This window comes from Lagopus muta, chromosome 1 (genome assembly GCF_023343835.1).
Source record: "Lagopus muta isolate bLagMut1 chromosome 1, bLagMut1 primary, whole genome shotgun sequence".
Taxonomy (NCBI): domain Eukaryota; kingdom Metazoa; phylum Chordata; class Aves; order Galliformes; family Phasianidae; genus Lagopus; species Lagopus muta.
The window spans coordinates 129,878,975-129,900,804 of NC_064433.1; the positions used below are offsets into that span (position 1 = coordinate 129,878,975).

The 21,830-nt window shown below is 35.8% G+C and overlaps 1 protein-coding gene across 3 annotated transcripts in view; it reads right to left on the reverse strand.

Moving 5' to 3' along the window:
- Window positions 1-21,830, reverse strand: part of GABRG3 (gamma-aminobutyric acid type A receptor subunit gamma3) — a 301,129-nt gene that overhangs the window by 16,010 nt on the left and 263,289 nt on the right. For all 3 annotated transcript variants that reach the window (XM_048963988.1, XM_048963997.1, XM_048963979.1), the window contains one exon: window positions 4,641-4,793. In XM_048963988.1, coding sequence (XP_048819945.1) covers window positions 4,641-4,793 — 153 coding nt within the window. The remainder of the gene's footprint in view (window positions 1-4,640; window positions 4,794-21,830) is intronic.

Below are 21,830 nucleotides of genomic sequence, written 5' to 3' on the forward strand. Positions count from 1 at the left end.
GCAAAGAGAAAGAAGTGTACAAGATGATATTGTTTTACATTCCTATGCAATTGTAAGTCAGAATACGCCAATATGCACATAAGAATAAAATAAAAAAACCACCACTGCCGAATACAATATCTAGATTCCTTACCCTTAGTTCATTTTATCTATCATGTTAAGAAAACTCAGTTTGGTGAGTGGTTTTAAATGCAATAAACTTTGACAGATTAAATTGTTAAGTCTCTCGCCTAGGAAACATCAATACTGTGAAGTGAGCTTTGAATCTGTTATTGAAATTTGCAGTGCTTTGGAACTATTTCAGCAGAAATCTAACATCAGCCAGGAACAGCTTTGAAGTAAGCTAGCTTCAAAAATTTCTGGTAGGTAGGTGTGAGAAGAAGCACATGCTTGTGCATAAATTCCACTTTTGTGACATTTATATTCTCCGAGATACCAAAGATAGAATGAATATTTGATAAATCAAAAACGGTTTTCCAGTACATCAGTGTAGGTATACAAAATGCATGAGAATACTTTAACCTTTAGATCATTGGCATAAATAGTTATTTAACATAACAGTTGTCAGAAAGCTGCTTACTGTGCAGTGGCATGTCAAGTGAAGTAACAGTATTAGAAACTATTTGGTCAGGGAGGCTCAATTTTTCTTATTTTCCCGTAGGAAAAAGTATATTGGTTTACCCAAGTTTATAAATTTATAAATTTATCCAAGTTTATTGTTTATAAACTTCATTTCTTCACCTTTCTGGTCTGGCATCTGTTTTGAGCATTTGCTTTATTTTTCCATGGAATGAACTTAAGGCAAAATGACAAGGACAGCAATGTTCACTTTTTCTTAAACATCATCTCTAACTTCTTTTATACCAAAGCATCGCTGCCCTTTATACCTACTACGTTTTTTAAGCTTCCACCTGAAGTTGCTGTACAGTAACTGTCTCTTCATATTATACATTATAGCCATTTTTTAAGAAGCAGGGGGGAGCTCAGATGAAAGCTTTGGTTTAACTTAATTCCCTTCATCCTCAAGAAAAACAGCCCTCTATTTTTCAGATCATAACTTTTCTTCAGACACTTGCTGGCTCTTCTTGACTGTGAACATCGGGAGAAGATCATTTTGATTACCAGAGACAGGTAAATACAGCAGAAAGCTATTTTTTCCCCTCTGAATGGAGAAGAGTATAGCTAGAGATCACAAAACACAGTTCTCATCCAACAGCTGAATTCTATTTCCATTTTCCCACTGACTCTTCAGGTGTCCTGGAGTGAATCACACTAACATTCTTGGCCTCAGCCCCTCAAAGAGTGTGTTAAAAAGGGGCTGTGATGCCAAGTTTTTAGAAACCACTTAGATGCCTTTAGACAGTGCTGCTGAAAGCATTATTATGGTCCCATTTTTTCCCTCAGCAAAATACCCCTGACTGCATTTAGTTTTCCAGAACAAAAATTACTTATTACTTAGAGTTATTCAGAAAGGGGTAAAACCCGTCCTTCATATAACCCTGAGTAGTTGCCAATAGCTTAGAAAATTACTCATTAATTTCAGAGAGTGAAATGTTTCCCTGATGCTAGTCCTTCACATTAATGCAGTTACACTCAGGGCAGTTTTGGTGCACCGAGTATGCAATTCATTTCAACTAATTAGCAGGATAATTTCAGTGGTTTGCCTCTGGCTGTATTACTCAGATTTTACCATGTCCCACTCTCAAAATGTGGAAGTGTGTTGCTCAGATAGATTTATAGCTTCTGTTATACAGGCAGACCTACCGTAAGTTGGGAACATTTGCATCTGGCATCCCAAGAGTCAAGAGGCCATTTGCAATTTGGGAGTAATGGGTTTCTGATCATGTACAAAAAGAGGTGACCCACATACATATTATTTTCTAGTCACTTGACTTTATTTATAAGAAAGTTTTATTTTATTTTAATTTTCTATCAGAGTTTTTATGAGTTAGCAATCACAGCCACTGGATACAGCCTTGTAATATCTCACTTTCAAGGTCTTACTTCAAATTCACAACCTTAATATAAAAATACATTTTTTCTCTGAACTTCATGCTGGTAACAGGGGGGAGGCAAGGAGAGACACACTCTTATGATCAGTATCCTACTTTTGATTCTAATTAATTTAAAACTGAGTTGTGTGGTGTGGAGAACTACTCTCAGAGACAGGGTATGAAGTCTGCCTCCATAAAATTAGTAATGCAAACTGTTAGACACCTTTTATCCCTTTTTACTTTTCTGGTAAAAATAAGCATTAAGGAAGATAAGTCAAATGGATGCTCTGCACACACATGGGGCTTTGTACTACTAGTTGAAAACAACAGAGCACGGTCAATCTTTTCTTCTCCACTGAGCCATTCAATTTCAGAAGAAAGTTGTTCCACAGGAAAGTATGCTAAAGGCCTATTCAATTTTCTGGCCACCAGAGGAAACAGAGCCAGGAATAGATAATCACGCAGGTGCTCTGTCCTCACTGTTAGTCTATCTTCACATTGACTTGGAGGTAGAAGGGGTCACAGATTAGACCCTTAAGGTCTTCCATATTGCCAGAGCACTCTGGTACTCAGAAAATGTTAGTTGGACACGCAAGATGCTGCATGGCTATGTTTGTCAGTTTTACAAACTCCTGTAGCAAATCTTGCAGATTTCAATTTTGAGCTCACCTCATGCAAAAAGGGTTTTAATACAGAATTATCTGTAAAATATGAACTAGTGTTGTCTGCTTGTACTTGCCCTATTAAAGGTTCTTTTAGGTTTTCCTTACTATTGATCCTGCTATCATCCACTGAGCTGCTCTTGGCTTGAAAGATGTCCCTTGTCATTCACTAAGATTTAAAGCTGATACAACCTCTACCTAGAAAGATGTCTAAGGATTGAGAGTGGCATGGTTGCCATATAGGTTTTTTTCCTTAAATAGGCTAGTGAGGGACTCATTCTTAGAGAGTATTTTCGATAATATAATTCTTCTGTCATTCAGCAGAAGGTTAATGAACTATGGGAACATAGATGATTTAGAAAGATGGCTTTCATACCAGGTGTTAGTATACTTTGAACAGATGACAATATGCTTTTCGTGTAAGTTAAGGACTTAGAAAGCGGGATTAGAATTCTGGAAGAGTTCAAGTGACTTTGCAGCTAAAATCTCATTCAAAGTCAGTGGGCTTCAAAATCTCTTTAGCACCTCCTTTTTATTTTTCCCTTCAGATCCGTCAGGGGGCGTAGGCTGGAAACTAGAACACTTAAAACTGGTCGCTTCTCAGAATTATTAGTTCAAGAGAGGGACGGCGAGAAACAGGATAAGTCATTTTAAAGTAATATATAAAGGCAGCACCGTTGAACAAGTTGTCCTCCTGAGATCAAGTACAGCACCTGTGTTTTGGTGTTTGGAAGAGAGCAGACAGAAATGAATTTGCACAAAAATTAACAACCATTTCTGGTAAATGCTTACTTATTTGGGTGGAATAGGATGAGAAATACTTGATCAGAAGTTTAGGAGAGTAAAAGTTCATGCAAATGGACTTTCGTATCATGTGGTTTGAATAAAGGTCCACTGTCTCACAGAAGGCCTCGAGAATCCCATGCCTGCCTTATTCATGCAGTCTCAGGATAAACAGCCCATCTGTATCCTTTGTCCTAGCACTTCCTTGCAGCAGTGCCTCCACCTCAAACGAGGGGATTCAGTTGCTTTTACAAATGTTTTCTGTCCAAAAAATGTTTTCTGTTCAAAAAATCAAGTGAGTTGGTCTTCAATAATCTGTTGTTTTGTGTTGGAATGATTTAGAGGGCACAGTTGGTTAAACAGAGATGTGAGAAGCTCCAGCAGGAGGAAGCAATGAATAGCTGAGAATGGTAACACCTACTTTTGAAAATAGATATGTAAAACATGACACACCTCCCCTTTTTCCTATACTGGTGTAAATTTTTCCTGACTGAATAAATTAGTGATCTGCAGTGCTGGCAACCTCAGTCTGAACCAAAATGTTTTTCCTTCAGTTCTGATGTACACCTATAAGGCTGTTGTTATACGGCCTTATGCCCTTGACACTTGCAAAAAGCTGCAGGTTTTCATATAGACATAAGAAAAAATGGTCAGAGTTTCTTGGTATATCCTAAAGCACAGTGCCAAATAGCAAACAGTGGTCCTGAAATAAATGACCTGCTGAAAAATCTTTTTCAGCACAACCTATGAAAAATATCTACACACCTAGAATGGGGCTTAACTTCAAGCTCACAAACATAAAACATTTTGAATGAACTAATATTATTATATCCCACAGTTTTTTAGTATACATACGAAATCATATCCTGTAGGGAAAGAGTTTCAGAAGAAAAAGAAGCCAGTAGTGCAATTAATTTATTCTTTAAAAATGTCACTGAAATATCATAGTGAGAACAAGGGGAGAGCCATTAGTTCTAGAATATTATGCAAAATATGTGGCAGTGTCATTCCAAAGGACCAGGGTAGTTTACTTTTAATTACCCTTTAAAAGGCAGAAAACAAAAGGCTTCATTGATAAATAGATAGGAGTCTTAATATAAAGCATATATCTTGTGGTCTTTTTGAAAGGAAGCTGACATTTTCAAATGACAGTATAGAAACTACATGAAGAGAGCAGAGAAAGAAATTATTAACAACTTACCTAATGCTGTTCTTGCTGGTGTGGCATCTTTTTTAATCCAAAAGGACACCCAGGAAAGTACAACAGTTAATATACAGGGAATGTATGTTTGAATAGTGAAGTATCCCATTCTTCTACTTAAGTCGAAGTATATAGTCATGACTACATAATCACCTGCAATAATAGCAGAGAAAATAAATTGACATTGTGGTGAGATACAGGTAGTTCTTCATTGTGCCATGTTTTTAAGCTCCATAAAATACAGCATGTGAAATGTTTCTCAATGTTTCGGGAGAATCTGAGCAATAATGTTCACATAAAGACAAGAATTGAAATAAACTTGTCCATTCTAATTTCCTATAGTTTAGGTCTCTGAAAATGTTGACCTATTTGAACAGGCAGAGGCTCTCGGGAATCCTTCATGATGAGTAATCTTTTGAAAGGCATCTTGGCTTTCCAGACTTGGTATTTCTGGATGGGTGAGTGGTCACAAACATGAATCTACCTTCATTCACTAGATGTGGAAGCAGCCCCCACAAAATCTCTCCTTCAGCAGACTGTGCTGTCCTTCTTGCAGATTTGAATGACTTCTGTTGCCCTTTCCTAACATGTGAATCAGGTGGTAGGGTTTTGTATGACAAAGTGTAGCATGCACACCAGTATGCCTTTATATAATAAGTTATTTATAGACACTAGAGCCTTGATGCTGGTGAAAGAGGTCAGAATACATACTTTTAAAGGTCACATCACTATAAATCAAGAGTCTGCTTTTATCATAATTCCTCCATCTAAAAGTAGTAATGGTCACTTGTGGTACTGTAAACTTCCAGAAGATGAGCCTGGACATAATGCTTATTATTCTGCAGGATACTAAAAATCATAAGATCAAGAGCTCAGTAAGAAGCCTGTTTTATCTCACATTATATGATTTTCTTCGCACTATCTCTTCTGCTAATCTTCACAACTCCATAGGGGATAACAATCTGTCCCTCTCTCTCTACATAGTAGAGACCTTATCACCTCTATCCTCAGTAGCAGCTCCCTCAGTTTCACAGCTGTTAACTATCCTTTTCTCTCAGACAGCCACAGTGATTAACAATAATGAAATTGAACTGAGACCAATTTCTGTACTTTGCTTGGAGTATGTTGATTCAATTTTAGATGTGAAGACGAGCTTATAAGCCAGAGAACTTTTGTGGGTTTTTTTGTTTTTTTCTTTTTGTCTATGTCACTTGAATAATAAATTATATTGCTTCTTGTTACAAGCCTTGCTTTTTTAGAATCAGATATTTGCAAAAGACGTAATTTACTATAGATAGGTAAATCTGTCCTGTTACAGCAAAATTCCAAAACAAATTGATAGCACAGAGGAATTAGTTCCCAACAGATTGGTAACTGAGAATGTATAAACAAAATCACTGAATACAGTGGATATTTTGACAATAGCAAAATATGACACAGAAAATAAATTAATTCAGTAAAAATAACTTCCACCCAAAGAAACTCTTAAGGCCACTATAAAATGAGTGAACTTCCATAAGTTAAAAAGTCAAAGGTAAATAAAAATCTGAGGGTGGCATTTAGGAAGAGAAACTTAGAACAATGAGTCAATAAGAAATGCTCTATGTGTTAGGACATTATTTTAAGATAGCTCCAAATTGGAAGAGGTTTAATATGCTCATGGGTACTTCCACCATGCCTAAGTTAGATGAATGGATGGATTTTCATGAGTGCTGTGCAAGTACAAACCTTATGACCCCAAGAACTTGGACATTCATTCCAAAATTCCTCATGCATTTAACATAGAAAAACAAAGGTTTAATACTAGAGCCCAGTGCTGTTACAAGCACAGAGCACTGTAATACATCATAATGTAGTGAGCCTTGTAGGTTTTCATAGACTGGTTACTTTCATTCCACTAATCCCCAGCACTTTTCTCCCTACAGGGAATGGCAGCAGGGAAGTGGGTAAGTATCCACTGGTCCTTCTGGCTTATTATTAAACTTTATCAGCATTCTAATCTTCGACTGAGAAGAACAAAACCAACTACCCAATGTGGCTCCTCTGAATTTTACAAAGAACTGCGAATTCCCAAGTATCCAACAAAGACCCATAAAAGCACTTAAGGAATATGAAATCCTAGGATAATGATTGGTTCAATTCATTTAACCACCAACTTCTTTTCTTGCCTGAAATTCACACAAAAAATTCTCACATGAAGAAGGGAGACACAGTCATATAAGCAGCAGCTGTGCATATGAACTTATATACTGTACCCTCTGTGATGTTCTCTAACTTACATACTGATAGGCAATATAGAAAAAAACATTGGGAGAATAATTTTGATCAGTAGAATTACCGGCACACAGTGGAGTAAGATAAGAATTATCTGGTTTTCCTACAAGAATTTTGCAGAACGTGGAGAGGACACAGCTTGGAGAATAACAATATTGATGGTAATGCATAGGAAAAGGAGAAGGAAATCACCACTGCTGAAATGGCGACCAAACGTAAAAATGTTGGGGGTGCTGTTAAAGATAAACCCTTTTCTGTACTACATGTACTGAATGCATTTTTTAATAGTTCTTGTAAATTTTGGTTTACATCAGTTCTATCTTCAGCTAGTGTTGGGACAGTTGAATAGTTTCTGCATACGGAAGAGCAGACCTGTGTATGCTGTGGCTACTTTCCTTGATGTACTGCTTCAGGATGCATTATTGTTATCAAAGTCTAAATTACTCCTTCCAGAAACATGCACTATTCTCTCCATATCGAAAAGCACTTGGCTGCAGCTTAAAGAAAACTAACTGTGCAACATACATTTCAGAATTTATATATGCAAAATAACTTGACAGGTACTTAACACTCATGACAAACGAACTTTCATAACAAAGAAACATTCCCCTCTTCTAAAAGACCTGACCTAAAACCCATTCTGTATGTCGTGCAGGCATGAACAACCCAAAGGACAGAGAAAGCTTTCAAAGACACTGCAATCTTTCTCCTTGCTTCATTACCAGCCTTAACAACCCCACCAGCCATTACTGCGACTGTTCGGACAGAAGCTGGGGCTTATTATGTGACAAAACCCTGCAGACAAGACGGGAAAACACTCCAAACTGCATATCATTAAATCAGTGTTCTTGATTTAAAAGCAATCACAGAATGATTGCCTGCCTAGGAACCACTGTGATAGCAAGTATTAGGAAACTTTGAAATTCAGAGAGGAATTCTACTTTTTAACAGCTTAAGGAATTTCTCAGGAAGGCAAACTAACTTTTAACCGAACTATCAGACCAATTCACTGTAGTAATGAAAAGTACCCTACGGCAAAATATTCCATGACAGTTTTCTATAACAAGAACAAAAGATGCATCTTGAGGCAGGAGAAACACAGCAAGGCTTCCCGTGAAACCAAAATGACCACTGTCTGACCCATAGAACTTGTATTAGTTGAACATTTTAGTATGAAAATAGGACACCATTTGGAACAATAATGATTTTATAAGGAATAATCACTGTGGATTTTAAAGAACAGTGCTAAACTGTAGTCTATTTCCATTTTTTTATTGAACATTAAGGACATGCTTGACAGAATTGCCAGAATTTTATCTGCATTGTACGAAGGACAGTTCCCTTTAAGGGTAGAATATTTTAAGAAAATATTCTAAAAATATGTATTTACCCAAACCACATTGTACTATCTTATCGCATGCTTTCAGTTATCCTCCCATTATACTCTGAAGTTAATGATTACTGCAATCCCAATTATCTCAGAAAAAAAAAAAATTAAAAGATGAATGACTTTACAAAAACTGCAATATGAAACTACAGTGTATACATAGAACAATTTCAGCAGGTAAGTGGAAGCTCACAATCTAATTGTCCATCACTAGAATTGGAGAATAATGAGGAGTGGCAGAGTTTGCCCATGTTGTCACAAGAGTTAATTACAGGAAAAAAAAAGAAGCATAGTCACTAGAAAGACTCACACAGTATGTCACAAGTATTTCTTTAGCAATGAAAGCACAGTCTACATTGAGGCACCTTCCCTATTATTTTAACAAATCACATTTATCTAATAGCGAGCAACTTAATTTTCTAAGATTTAGTGCTTCATCTTTTCTTCATTTTGTTTTTATTTGAAAGCAAGAGAAGACAATATTTAATCCTGTTATTTAATATGCACATCCTTCCAATTCACTTTTTGATTTTTACTTCCCCAAGCCCCCTAGTTTTGTTTCAGGAGCTAGGTTTACGTGATTTCTTAACCAGCTGGAAATTTTCAAATTGTTTGGCCACTGCCTATCATGCTTACAGTATAGCGTCCTTGAGTTACACATACAGTTAATTTCTCTGTAATATAGGTGATTTGAAAACTATTAGCTAAAGCTAAGGAACAATTTCTGTTGTAGAACACATTGGTCAGACAGATGACAAGTAAAAGCAGTGGAAAACAAATTTTAATCTAAATCAGCGGTTAAATTTTGTCAAATGTTCACTATAGAGTTTTTGTTTTTGTAAAAGACTCATGCTCTTGTGTTAGTGCAGGTGTCAGCTGGGGCTGTGTAGATTGTAGATATATGTGTTTCAGGTTCAAGGGCTGGTTTTGGGCTGCAGACCTTGCACATTCTGGAAATAATATTTCAGTACAGAGTAAGAATGAAACAGAGACTGTCGTAAAAAACGCAGTGCTGCCTAATTCACAATTAGGCAATTCCTAATTCCTCCAAATCAGACAAAACAGTCATGCAAACTAGGCTTTTTAATATCCCAGGCCATCAAGCCAAACGCTCAGAAGCAGACCCACTTGAAGTACAAATACCTTTGTGGTTTAACCCAAAAAGCACTGGTTTGCTCACTTCCCACCCTCCCCAGTAAGATAAAGGAGAGAACTGTAAACAAAATAGAAAATACAGTTTCAGAAAAAAACAATTTACTAAGACAGAAGAGGAAAATAGAAAAGAGAAAAAAAAACAAGCAATTATAGCAAGATATGAGCGCTGTCCAGAAAGTAATGCTTGCTATTTTATTATGTTAAAGCATGGTGTCAGAGACAGATGTTGTATGGCAGAAAATCTATATCTATATCTATCTACATCTATATCTATCTATATATCCATATCCATATCTATATCTATATCTATCTATATATCTATATCTATATATCTATATCTATATCTATCTGTATCAACTATATCTAACTATATCATCTATATCTATATCTACACCTACCTCTATCTCTATCCACAATGCAACTACTGGGCATCTGACACCCTGCTCACTGACTGATGAACCAAAAGTGATGAAACAAACCAACCAACACCCAGCCAATCCCTGAGCAGCAGTCTTCTTGCTAGCATTGTTCAAATGAAAAGAGATGGATCAGGATTTCTTGAAGTACACTGTCTAACACTAACAGTTCAGCAGCTGGTCTGCCTACCAGTAGGCAGAGTCAGTATCTCATTCTAAGCTGATTTTCTCAGATCTCTCAAGTCCAGGTTTGGAGTAGGTTTAAAATTTGAAGTTCCAAAGATCTAGTAAAATTGCAGAGGAAACAAGAGGACTGCCTCACCAAAAAGGATTTATATTCTTACAAGAGAAAACACAAAAAGTGAAAATTCAATATTGTGGTTCTCTTAGAGTGAAAAAAAAAAAAAAAAAAAAAAAAGAGTAATAAGAAAAGTCATGAAACTGTCATTAAAAGTGTCTATCTTTTTGAGCAACAGTGTAAGCAATTGAGAAACACTGAGGAATTCTTGTATGCTTTTTTGTGACTTCTTAAAAATGTGTCAGTCAGTGCACATCAAATGTCTCCACCATCACGTACAATCTTTGATCCAGAGCACTCTAGAACAAATGCTTCCAAGCAAAAACGAAGAATAAAATGACCTAGGTAATTCTGTTATTTAAGGTCTTGTCTTCCTGGTGATGTCATGCACTTGGATGGGAGCATAATACAGCAAAAAAAAAAACACCTTTGCTTCCTAAATACTGAATGTTCTTGTAGTGGTAGCAAGCTCCCACTACACACACATTTTCTTTATAAGCTGTATAGTTAAATACACAAGAAAAGTATACAGGTCTTCAGATTTGGTATTTGTTGCATTCTCATGGCTGTTATGAGATGCCCTGTCACTGCTAAAAACCTTATATAATAGCCATTGTACCAATAGAGGAAAAAAAAAATCTTTCCATCCAAAGATCTTTATGAATTTATAATTGCCTTTGGCCTCATCAGTATGCGCATGTGTGCAATCGTAACTCAGAGGTGGTTTTCATCACTTATAATTGAAATGTAGACTTTCCAGAAATACGTGCACGTCACAAGTGCTAATTCATTACTTCTGTTATCATGGATGAATTATTATACCAGAAAAATAAAAAGAAACCTAATACTAACTATATTGTATCTGCTTGTAGACATCATATGCAGTTATATATAGATATATTTTTATAAGTAGGCATAATAATCAAATGGTGACAAATTACTCTTTGGTGTGAAGAGCAAAGTCCAGATCCCAGACAGTACGAAGATGGCAGGTTTTTCTAACTCAGGGAAGACTATGTCTTAAATTATCAGAACTGAAGGAAATCATGGCCTGATTTAGTTTGGTTTTGTATGTGCCTATAATATAACAATATAATATTGAGGAACATATTTCTACTTGAGGCTATGTTTTTTAAATAGATATATATCACTATCAAAAATTGCATTTCTGATATTTGTTCTTCCTTACATGATGACGTTTCAGTTTCTTTGATTCAAGTAGAATTTTCAAAAGATTTTTTGCAAAATGTGCTATTAAATAAACTATTGTCTGCTTTTAAAAGTTATGCCTATATTTCCAGTTCCTTCATCCTCTAATTCTGGCATTTATTATTAAATCCGGAGAACAAATTAAATCATTTAAAGCTCTAATTTCTTCATAGTGTTATTCTTTTCATAGTTATTAGCATGGATAGGTAGTAAAATTGAACTCCTAATGAAGAACTGAACTGAAAAGTAAATGAAAGATCCTTTTATTTCTTGTGCCCTAACCAATTCATTATATGTTGTAACAGTGCTTTCAAAAGCAGCCACTTTTGATTGAGCTGTTATATTTCACTGTATTTAACTGTGGCCCATATCCTCTGTTAAGTGCATGGAATGCTCTGAAGGTAAGTGGGAGATGAATTAACTTCCATTATTATAACTGACTTCCAAAATGAATTCTGAGATTATGAACTTTGCAGCAAAAAGTATGAATGATTACAGTGTTTGCATGATTAATAATGTTTTGCTTATATGTAATACTTACATATTTATGTGCTTTTATACGTACATACCCTGTTATAACAAATTCATCTATTAATTCATCTCAGTCCTACTACTGCACATAATACTCTTCAAAGAAGGCTATGTGAAGTTAAAGCAACTTATTTGTCTGTGTGATATTACAACAGCATTACAAGCATCAGAATTGTGTTCAGAATGTTCATTCCTATTATCTTCGGATATAACAATATTTTTATTTTAGAACAAAAAATATCATTTTATATGTTCTTTTAAATAGAGTATTAATAAAAACGATATATCTTTAATTTGACTAAAGTTACAAATAATATCGGAAAACCCTTAAAAAATGCAATTACATCAAGTCATATAACGAGAATGAAAATGTACCACCACAATCATTTCATCCATGATTACAAGTCCAGTCTGATTCCTTGCTTAACAGTAGTAAAAGCTACACACATAACCTCTATTTTCATTCATGCATCAAGCTGAGAGAAAATCAGGACACAACTATGGTGTAGCATGCATGAACCCTTAATCATTATTCATAAGAAGATATTGCTGTTTACCATATCTAGGTTCCCTTTTCTAAGAGACTAAAGGCAAAGAAAAGCAGAAAGCAGATGAAATAAAAACAATAATGAATTACCATAGCTATCCATGTCAGTAAATGCAGACATAGAATTGGAATGAAAATGAGTATCATTTACATAGGAATCATTATTGAAGAGGGTTTACAGACTGGGAATTGTACCGTTCTTTCAGATCAAAACATTTTTCATGCTTTGCAGAGTATCAAATACTGTAGGAAGTCTGAGAAAATACAACATTAAGAACTTTTGCATTCATTTTGCTGTAAAAAAAAAAAAATAATGACGGGAAACTAGAAGCTTTATGTCATCTATCAATGCTGACTACTTCTTTATTTTTAGGACTGAATTTCTCATGAGAGCTGTTGTTTGTGGAAAGAAGCCCCTTTGTACTGAAGGTTCCTGTAAAGTCCCACAAGACTGGGTTTTGTGAGCCTGTACTTCCAAGACCAGTTACAATAGTTTTCATTTTACCAAAAAAAACTAATTTCAACTTTTCCAAATAAAATTACCTATTTTTCTTCTACAGAATCTAATTTTATATTCCTTTTTTTTTTTTTTTAATGATGAAAATGCAACACTGCACCTGAATCACTAGAAGACTAACCCAGTTCTGCAAATGGCACTCTGGAAAAGAATACAGAATCATGGAAGCTTTGAATCTTTAAGCTTGGAAAAGATATTTAAGACCATCCAGTCCAACCATCAACACATCACCAACATTGTATCAGATTTCTCTGAACTAATCACTGTTGTAAACACAGTAATTATAGATGAAATAGAACAACTTCTAGAAAAGCATACTGTGTCCATATAAAAAGTATCTACTAATAGGAGCTGTACTGCAGCCCTTTAAGTCCTTTCAATGCTTAGTTATTTCCACTGTAAAAACCACATGCTTTTTTCTTTATCTGCAGTTGTTTAACATCATTTCAGACCTTGGACTTTAATGCATCTTTGCTAGATTGAAGGACTCTCTTTCATAAGTCATCTTTTTCTCATGCAGGTATTTAGAGATGGTAATCAACTACTGTTTATCCTTCAAGATTAATACTTATGGTCTCTTAAGACCGGGAAGGATTTCCAGTCTCTAATAAATCTGCTTGCTCTTTCACACACTCTGCAAATTCTCAGAATAACTCCTGAATTACGGCCATCAGAGTTAGGCCTGTAATAGCAGCTACACAATTACATAATATAGATTATGAATCCAATATCTGTGCTCAGTATTTTGGCCATACCTTCACACAAGGGGTGTATTTTAAATTGATTTTTAATTGATGAGAAAGATCCCAATATCTTTAGATCCACAGGACCCAGAATGACAGCTCTAATTTCAGGAAAGCAAAACCCCTAGGCTTCACTCCCAAGTAGATCTACTGAAGTACTGAAATGCCCATTGGACTTAAATCCAGGCTACAAAGTTATCTGAACTACTTTCCAAACTCACCTATCCTTGTCATTATTGACCGCTCCCCAAGTCTTTGTATTCAGTATAAAGTTAATGAGTTTAAATGCTATATTCGCTCCCCCATCATTACTAAGAAGTATTAAATAACACAAACCCAGAAGACAGCATCTCAACAAAGGGTCCTGAATAATGACAATTTTTCTAGCTATGGCTTGAATCCTATCAGGTAGTCAAAATGCAATCCTTTCATATATGCCACAATGATTTTCTTATCACTGTTACACCTTAATCAAAATGTCATCTTGCATCGAGTGAGATGTCTTACAAATGTACATTGTATCAGCATAAATGTATAAACTCAGAAAATTATACTGAGTTAGTCTGTCATGAGCTAGTTTCTATAAATTGATGTTTATTGTTGTTAATTATATTCTTTCTTATATCGGTGTTAATTACGTTATTCTTTATGTTTGTATTAATCCATTCCTGTACCAGCTATTGCTTTATTTTGCTTGAGATCAATGCTAGGATGAAAGGCATGTAATTACTTTGGTAAAATAAAACTTAGCCTGTTTTATTTCTTTTAACTCCACCAAAACTTCCATGAAGACTTACTGCAATGGGCAGCAGTGATCTCTTGTCAAACCTTTAAACAGTTGTTAACAAGTTATCAAAATTAACATATGTTAATCAAAGGAGTTGTGCTGGAGAAGTGGCTGGTAACAAGTATTCTCTGTTTTCCACACACAAAAATAATTAAGGGATTATTTGCACTCCAAAAAAATCTATGCTTGGTTTATCACATACATCCTAGCTGTCTATTTCACACAGAATCCATGCATGCTAGGGGCAGTGATTTTTGTTAAGAAAATGCAAAAGAAAATGTCAAGAAATTCCAGGGGACACATTTGCAGAAGAGATTTTCTGACTGATGTTGTCATATATAGCTATTTTTCACCTAACATTATAGGTAGATGCGTTATGTTTCTCTACAGAGCTATTTGGTATTCTGTAGCACATGCAAGTTTGCATTCTGTTTCCTATTTTATCAGCTAGAATAAAGAAAAGTATTGATCCATGCACATTCCCAATTACTTGTTTCCAAGATACTTGACAGCTGGAAAAAGGTAATGCAACTTCTGTTTGAGTGTCATTTTAGCTCTTTCTTCGTCAACTCAAGCATTTCTTACTAGATTACTATCAGTCTTTCTTATATTCCTAACAGTAACTGTTCTGTCTCTTCAAATTTCAACAATACCACTTTTTAAATTGTATATTCATACCTTTATTAATTTCCCTGGCTTGTATCTCTGGTATTTATGTAGTATTTTCTCCTTCATATCCCCTAATGCCTTCACTGTGACATGCTGTTAACAAATTAATTTTGTGCTAATAGATCTCTTTTTTTCCTGTTGCTAATAAGGTTTTGTTTAGTATACTGCCTTCCCTGATTAGTCAGTTTGCTACTTCCTAGTTCCACTGTGAGGCAGGGAAAAGCCAGCCTAAATCTATTCTAAACCCAACTACTTCTCATCTGTCTCTATTTATGAGTAATATTTTTCATGCCTGTACTCCAAATTCACAAACTTTCACTGGTTTTCATCAGAATAATTTTCTTTTTTTAATTCAATTGGCAATAAACTCACATTTAACATACCAATCATGTTAGCTTAGAATTGTTAAAGACATAAAACCAGAGATTTAGTCCATCTGTTGATATTAATTTCCTTGCTCTCTCTAGCAGACTTCTTTTGCTTATCAATGAATTCTCTTTATGTGATATTCTGCAATGTGAAATATTTAACTTACAGTAGCATAACATGCACTGACTTTTTAAAGCACTCATCTTACACGTTCACACTGTCAGAAAGACTACCAGTGCTTATCCCTATTGCAAACGAAAAACTAGGGCTGTTTTCCCCAAGTACTTTTCAGCAACACCTTATAATAATTCTCCTTACTCTTGGGCAATAGCCTACAATTCTTTCTGCATCTTCACTGTATGATCCAGAAAAGGAAGCATGACCATAAACAACCACAGAGAATAATGTTACTCATAACATTCTGAAGAAAGGGATGAGCAGCATAAGTGGTTCAAGGACATTAGAGTAATGTTTCATTCACAATTCACAGTTGATTGTAGAGTGAAGAAACTGTACTGGAGGAACATGTCTACATCCATCAATGCCAGAAATTAATTAGTTTTTGGCAAACAAAGGAACCCAGTTCTGTGTAAGGAAGCCAGATTGAACTATGGATTTGTATTTTAACTGTGACAAATTTTGAACAGCAAGAGTAACATCTTTGATTGTTGCTTTATAGATTCTGGTTTTCCTCAATCACAAATACTAATGCAATTACCTAACACTGTGTGAGTTCCCTGGGAGGGGGTAAGTGGAATGGCCTGCCATGCTTTGATCCATGAATCACCATGAATTGTCCTTTCAAAGGAATCTGTGGAGAGGGTTGTATGTCAGGTATGTGAACTTAAAAGCACACAAGATGAATTCTAATTGTAACATTGCAAAGTCATTGAAAATTCAGAAACTTGTCGGACAATTAGAGAATGGCTAAATATGGGATAATCCTCTTTTTCTTTTTTTTTTTTTTTAAACTATTTAAAGACTGTGCTGCTATTGGAGTTGGCACTCCAGTCTGTACCACAGAAATAAATAGTAGAGTGTAATTCAAAGCTTTTTCCCAAATGACTGTAAAGCATTAAATTTTCATGTATAGTCAATTGAAAGGGCCAAGTCTGTTTCATTCATGAAAAAAAGACTCATATATTTGAAAAGCTAAACTGGTGAAACAGAATACTGGAAAAGCCAGAAGTTGATAGCTAGTACTTGTTGTGTACCTCTGGTCGCATCACTTGTTTTCTGCATAACAGTCTTTGTTTCTGGTCTTTGCATGACTGGGAATTGTCACCATGCCCTACTTTCATTAAAAAAAAACTAGGTGCAAACTCAAGCACAGGCGTGTCTTCTGCAGACTGCAGACTAAAAATTAGTGGTATTGCTTTCAATAGCATTTCACTCTATAGAAAACTGATGAGGTAGAGGCTTCTAAGTCACTAATATCAAAGAGAAATAGCTTCAAGCTCAAGGAAGGCAGATTTAGATTAAATATAGGGAAAACATCTTTTACAGTGAGGGTGGCGAAGCATTGGAACAGGTGCCCCATTCCTGGAGACTTCCAAGACAATGCTGGATAAGGCCCTAGGCAACCTGATCTAGCTGTGGGGAGCAGACACCAAAGAGCAGGAGAGTTGGATTAGATGGCCTTCAGAGGTCCCTTCCAACTCTAAAGATTCTATGATTCCATGACTCTATGAATATCATTTCTTTACAGTGTAACTGGATGAACATGAGAGAGGCTCTATGCACAGTACCATCTGGACCAGACCAGCTGCTTGAAGGCCTTACTGGTGAACAACCTCTCTCAGTGGGGTCATTTGAGACAATCACAACATACAAGGTCTCCTGTGACTACATGCACACCGCAGATTGATCAAGAGGCACTTTAGAGAGTTTTCTTCTAAGCACTAGTTTTATATCTGCACATAGAATCTGTTAGAACTGGTGGTCTAATGACAAGTGTAGAGGCCCTACATGTTCCACAGTTCACTCAAACTAATCTTCCAAAGAATAAAAACTAGCACCGTTTCCATATCTGAGAAACTTAGGAACTCAAACATTAAGTGTTTAATGAGGCACCAGTGGGACAGCCAAAAAATTTCACTGGCAATGTTAATTTAATCCTCAAGCAATACTGTTTCTTTTTTACAGCCAGCCAGCACTCTCTTTACCCTGTGCTTTGCTTCCACAGACAAATCTGCATATGCATATGCAATATGCAAACTGCATGCACAAAACAGTAAGAATTTAGAAATAACCAGCTAGGGAAATTTGATTTAGCCCTGCATGCAGGAAACTTGGGAAATATATACACAGGGTTTCTTTGCAACCTGACCAAATACAGCTACCATATTTGGGTCTGGCTTTGTTTAAGAGCTACTTGAGGAAGAGTCAACTCTGAGATAGAAGCATAAGCAAGTTTTCTGTATTTCTCCCCTGTAATGGAACTATTGTTAGAAACCCTGAGATAGACATGGAAACAAAGTATCTTATGTACATAGGTTGGTCACAGGTCTTAGGAGAACAATTAATAGTCATGATGCTTAGTGGGCATCGATCTGACTGGAAGAGCTGGCTTAAGGAAGAAGACTAGTTCTAGGGTTCAGTCCCTGGAATCTTCTATGAAGGATGCCGTAAAAAAGCATCGTGCCTTGGTCTGCACTGGCAGCACCTGTTTGCTGAACACTGAACACCTTGAAAATTCAATGATGAACAATTTATGCATTTTAAGAGTGGCATTAGATTAGCCCGTAGTACATGTTGGCATTGTTTAAATAGGTATTCCAAGAATTTCTGTCAACAACAAATAAAGATTGCAGTGTACTTTTATTTCAATAAAAAGTGCGTTAGAAAATAAGCTGGGGAAGGACCAAGGCATTGTGCCTACATTTCTTTTTTTCCCTGTTATTGCTTTTAACAAAGGAAGTAAATTATTGTGTCTGAGAATAGCTTAAAAATGAAAATTGCCTTCTGGAACTGAGTTACTGCAAATCAGTTAGTCTTGCAGTTATAGATGAGTTTGATTATGTCAAGATGCTCCACATGACACTCAATAATTCAAGCAAACAGTTTGAGTTCTTTGATACCAAGTTAGTTTTCCCTCATGTTTTTTTCTTTATTAGGCTACATAATTAAAGCCTTGAATACAAAACATTTTGTGTTTAAACAGTAATTTTATGACAGGAATAATGGGAATAAATACACTTGTGCACTGCTTAGGTAAAAGGCAACTGTGCTAAGCAATGGTTTAGCCCCTGTCTGGTTTCTATGGCCCTATCAATCAGTTGCTGATTGAAAACATCCAAGAAAACTTTGGATGATTGTACATATATAAAATATTAATGAGATGCTAATATGAGGCGTAGCCTCCTTACGCTCTCAGAAAATGAATAGGAGAGACTGTTAAAACTAAAGTGTGTGGAAGGGGCTGAAGAATTACTTGTGATGCAAGTAGGTTGCTTTTCCATTAATATTCAAATGTATTTTTAGGACAAAGACAACTATACTGATAAATACCAAACTGAAAATGACAGATCACCTATGAGCACCTATTGTTTTGTTTTTCCTATGCATAGCTACATTTGGTCGGCACTTCCCTGAGTTTTTAAGAATACATGGGTCACCTGTAAAAATGCATTCAGAACTGAAATTTAGTAAGTAATACTGCATTCTTGGAGCTTTTTAGTTTCAGAGCTTACAGAAAGATAACTCTAAAGAAGAATGTTAAATCTTTAGAATTCTTCGTTGAATTAGTACCATTCATAAGCTGTTTTGATTTAAACTGTTATTTTTGGCAAATGTTGTAAGTGATGATAGGATAATTGCTTTGGCTGTTCTGAAAATAGCACATTTGAATAACCACAATACTGAAAAAAAAAAGGTAATAATAATAATAAAAATAAAAAACAACAAAAACAAAACCCCAAACAAAATAAAACCTCTTTTTATTCTGTGAAATTTTTCAAATCAATTTCATTATGAAATTTCTACCCACTTCCTCTCTGCATTTCTTTTTGAATCAACCTTCTACCTAATTTATTTCAGCTGAAGGCACCAATCCTCAGGCTGTCTTCATTTCTGTTTCACTGTTTCCTTCGTATGACTCCTTTTCTGCTTTAAGCAAAGAGATATATAACTTAACTGAATTTCAAGAGATTTTTTGTTCCCTCTAGCATACTCCCTTTGACTCTGTGAATTAGTTGGAGATTATTATTATAAGAGTTTCCTATACGTTGAATTTCAATGTCAGAAAATGCAATTTTAAATGATCATTAAATAGGTTTTTGTTGAATAACCGATGAATAATGCTATCTTCTAAATACTAGACAAAGTGACCTGTACTCTTGCAAGAGAACATACATCTCCATCAGAAACAGCAAATGTAAGTAGTTCCCATGAGTACTCAGAAGTATTTTTCTATTCTTGCAGTATTTTTTATACTACTACTCATGAATTATTAATTTTAAGTGGTTTTAATCAAGACCTGGAGGACTTAATGTAGTAAACAGCATTATAAAAACTCTTCTGATAGAATCCTATAGCTATGAAAATATACAAACATGAAAAAAACTCTTAGGACTGAAAAGAATAGATTTTGGCTAAAGTTGATTTGTATGTTGCTACTTGCCATTCCACCCCATTAGTATTACAATAGCAAACTTCAGCAATAACTGGTATTCCTGTTGATATTCACAGCTATATATCTATTCCATCCTTGAAAATCTACACAGATGAACAATAATTCAAATTGAAAAAGAAAACAAGAGCTGGAGGTCAAGTCAGTCAGGATTATTCCTTGCCGTGAAGAGGTTGTCCAGGATCTGAAGCTTTTAATTTGTCTACAATATTTCTAGTATCTACAATAAGACTTGGATGGATATAAACAAGAAGAATTCTAATTCTAAATCTAGATCTGTAGCTCTAAATCAGGTATGTTCTGTTTTCAGTTGTCAATTGTACGTATTTTCCCTTGTCAGACTTTTCTGGAAGAGAACTGCCATTCTTTTTAGGCTGGCCTGCTAAATGAGGCTCTCTCAGTGATTGTCTAGGGTAATTCTTTAAACAAGTTCATATTGAAATCAGTAGAATGCAATGTTAAGAGCAGAAACTTTTCTTTTTGTTCTCTGTGTTGAGTAAGGAGTCTTTCAGTACAGAGTGGTGCACTGTTAATGCAGATTGCCTTGATTTTCCCTGCAGGAGCCTATCAAGTCTCACAATGCCTGAAGCTCTGCCAACACAGAATAACACACTTTTGGCAGTTCCCTTCAGATAGCAGTGAATGACAAAAGTTGAAATGGTAAAACCTTTGTGGTTGTTGCATTTAGGAGGTTGTTTGTTTGTATGTGATAAAACAAGAATCCTCCTTTCTTGATTTTCATCCAAAGTTTTGCTCGACTCAGTGGCCTTTACTGAGTTTATCCACTTCTTGATTTAGAAAAAAGGTTCCCCAGGGCATTTTTTTCCCCTATATTTTATTTGCAGATGATAGAATCATAGAATCATTAAGGTTGGAAAACAACACTAAGATCATCTAGTCCAACCATCAACCGCTCACCACCATGACCACTAAATCATGCCATTTAGTGCGACATCTAACCTTTTCTTGACCACCTCCACGGACGGTAACTCCACACCTCCATGGGCAGTCTGTTCCAATATTTCACCACGTTTTCTGAGGAGAAAGTTTTCCTAATATCCAGCCTGAACCTCCCCACGAACCACTTAAAGCGATTTCTTCTTGTTCTATCTCTAGTTACATTGGAAAAGAAACTCATCCTGACTGTCATGGTTTTGTGTTTTGTTGTTTTTCAGTATTCCACATCACAACATGTAGTACACTGGGAGTTAAAGTGTTAATGCTCAATTTCCAGTTACCTATTTGTATACATCATGGAAGTCATGGCATCTGGCCCTTCCGGATAGGGAGGTCTCTTACTGCCTTGCAGTGGGTGCTGGACGGTGCTTTCCTAGCTGTACCAAGCTTTTCAGATTTGACTCAGTCTCAGGAACTCTCCCTCTCACCTATTTTATTTGATTTATTAGTCTCAATTTCAATTAGATTGTATTATCTTGTGTTATCTTGCATTCCAGTATCATAGTGGGTAAAATAAGTTTTCCTCCATAGATTGTTGCTGCTGTTGTTTTTTCCTTCCTTGAGCCCAGCTCCCCTCTCCCTATCTCTTTTCCCTTTTCCTTCCCATTTTGTTGGGCTGGAGGGGGGGGGGGGAGGGGGGGGGGGGAGGGGGCAGAGGCCTATTGCCCCCCTGTCACAGGCATAGATTGATCTAGTTAACT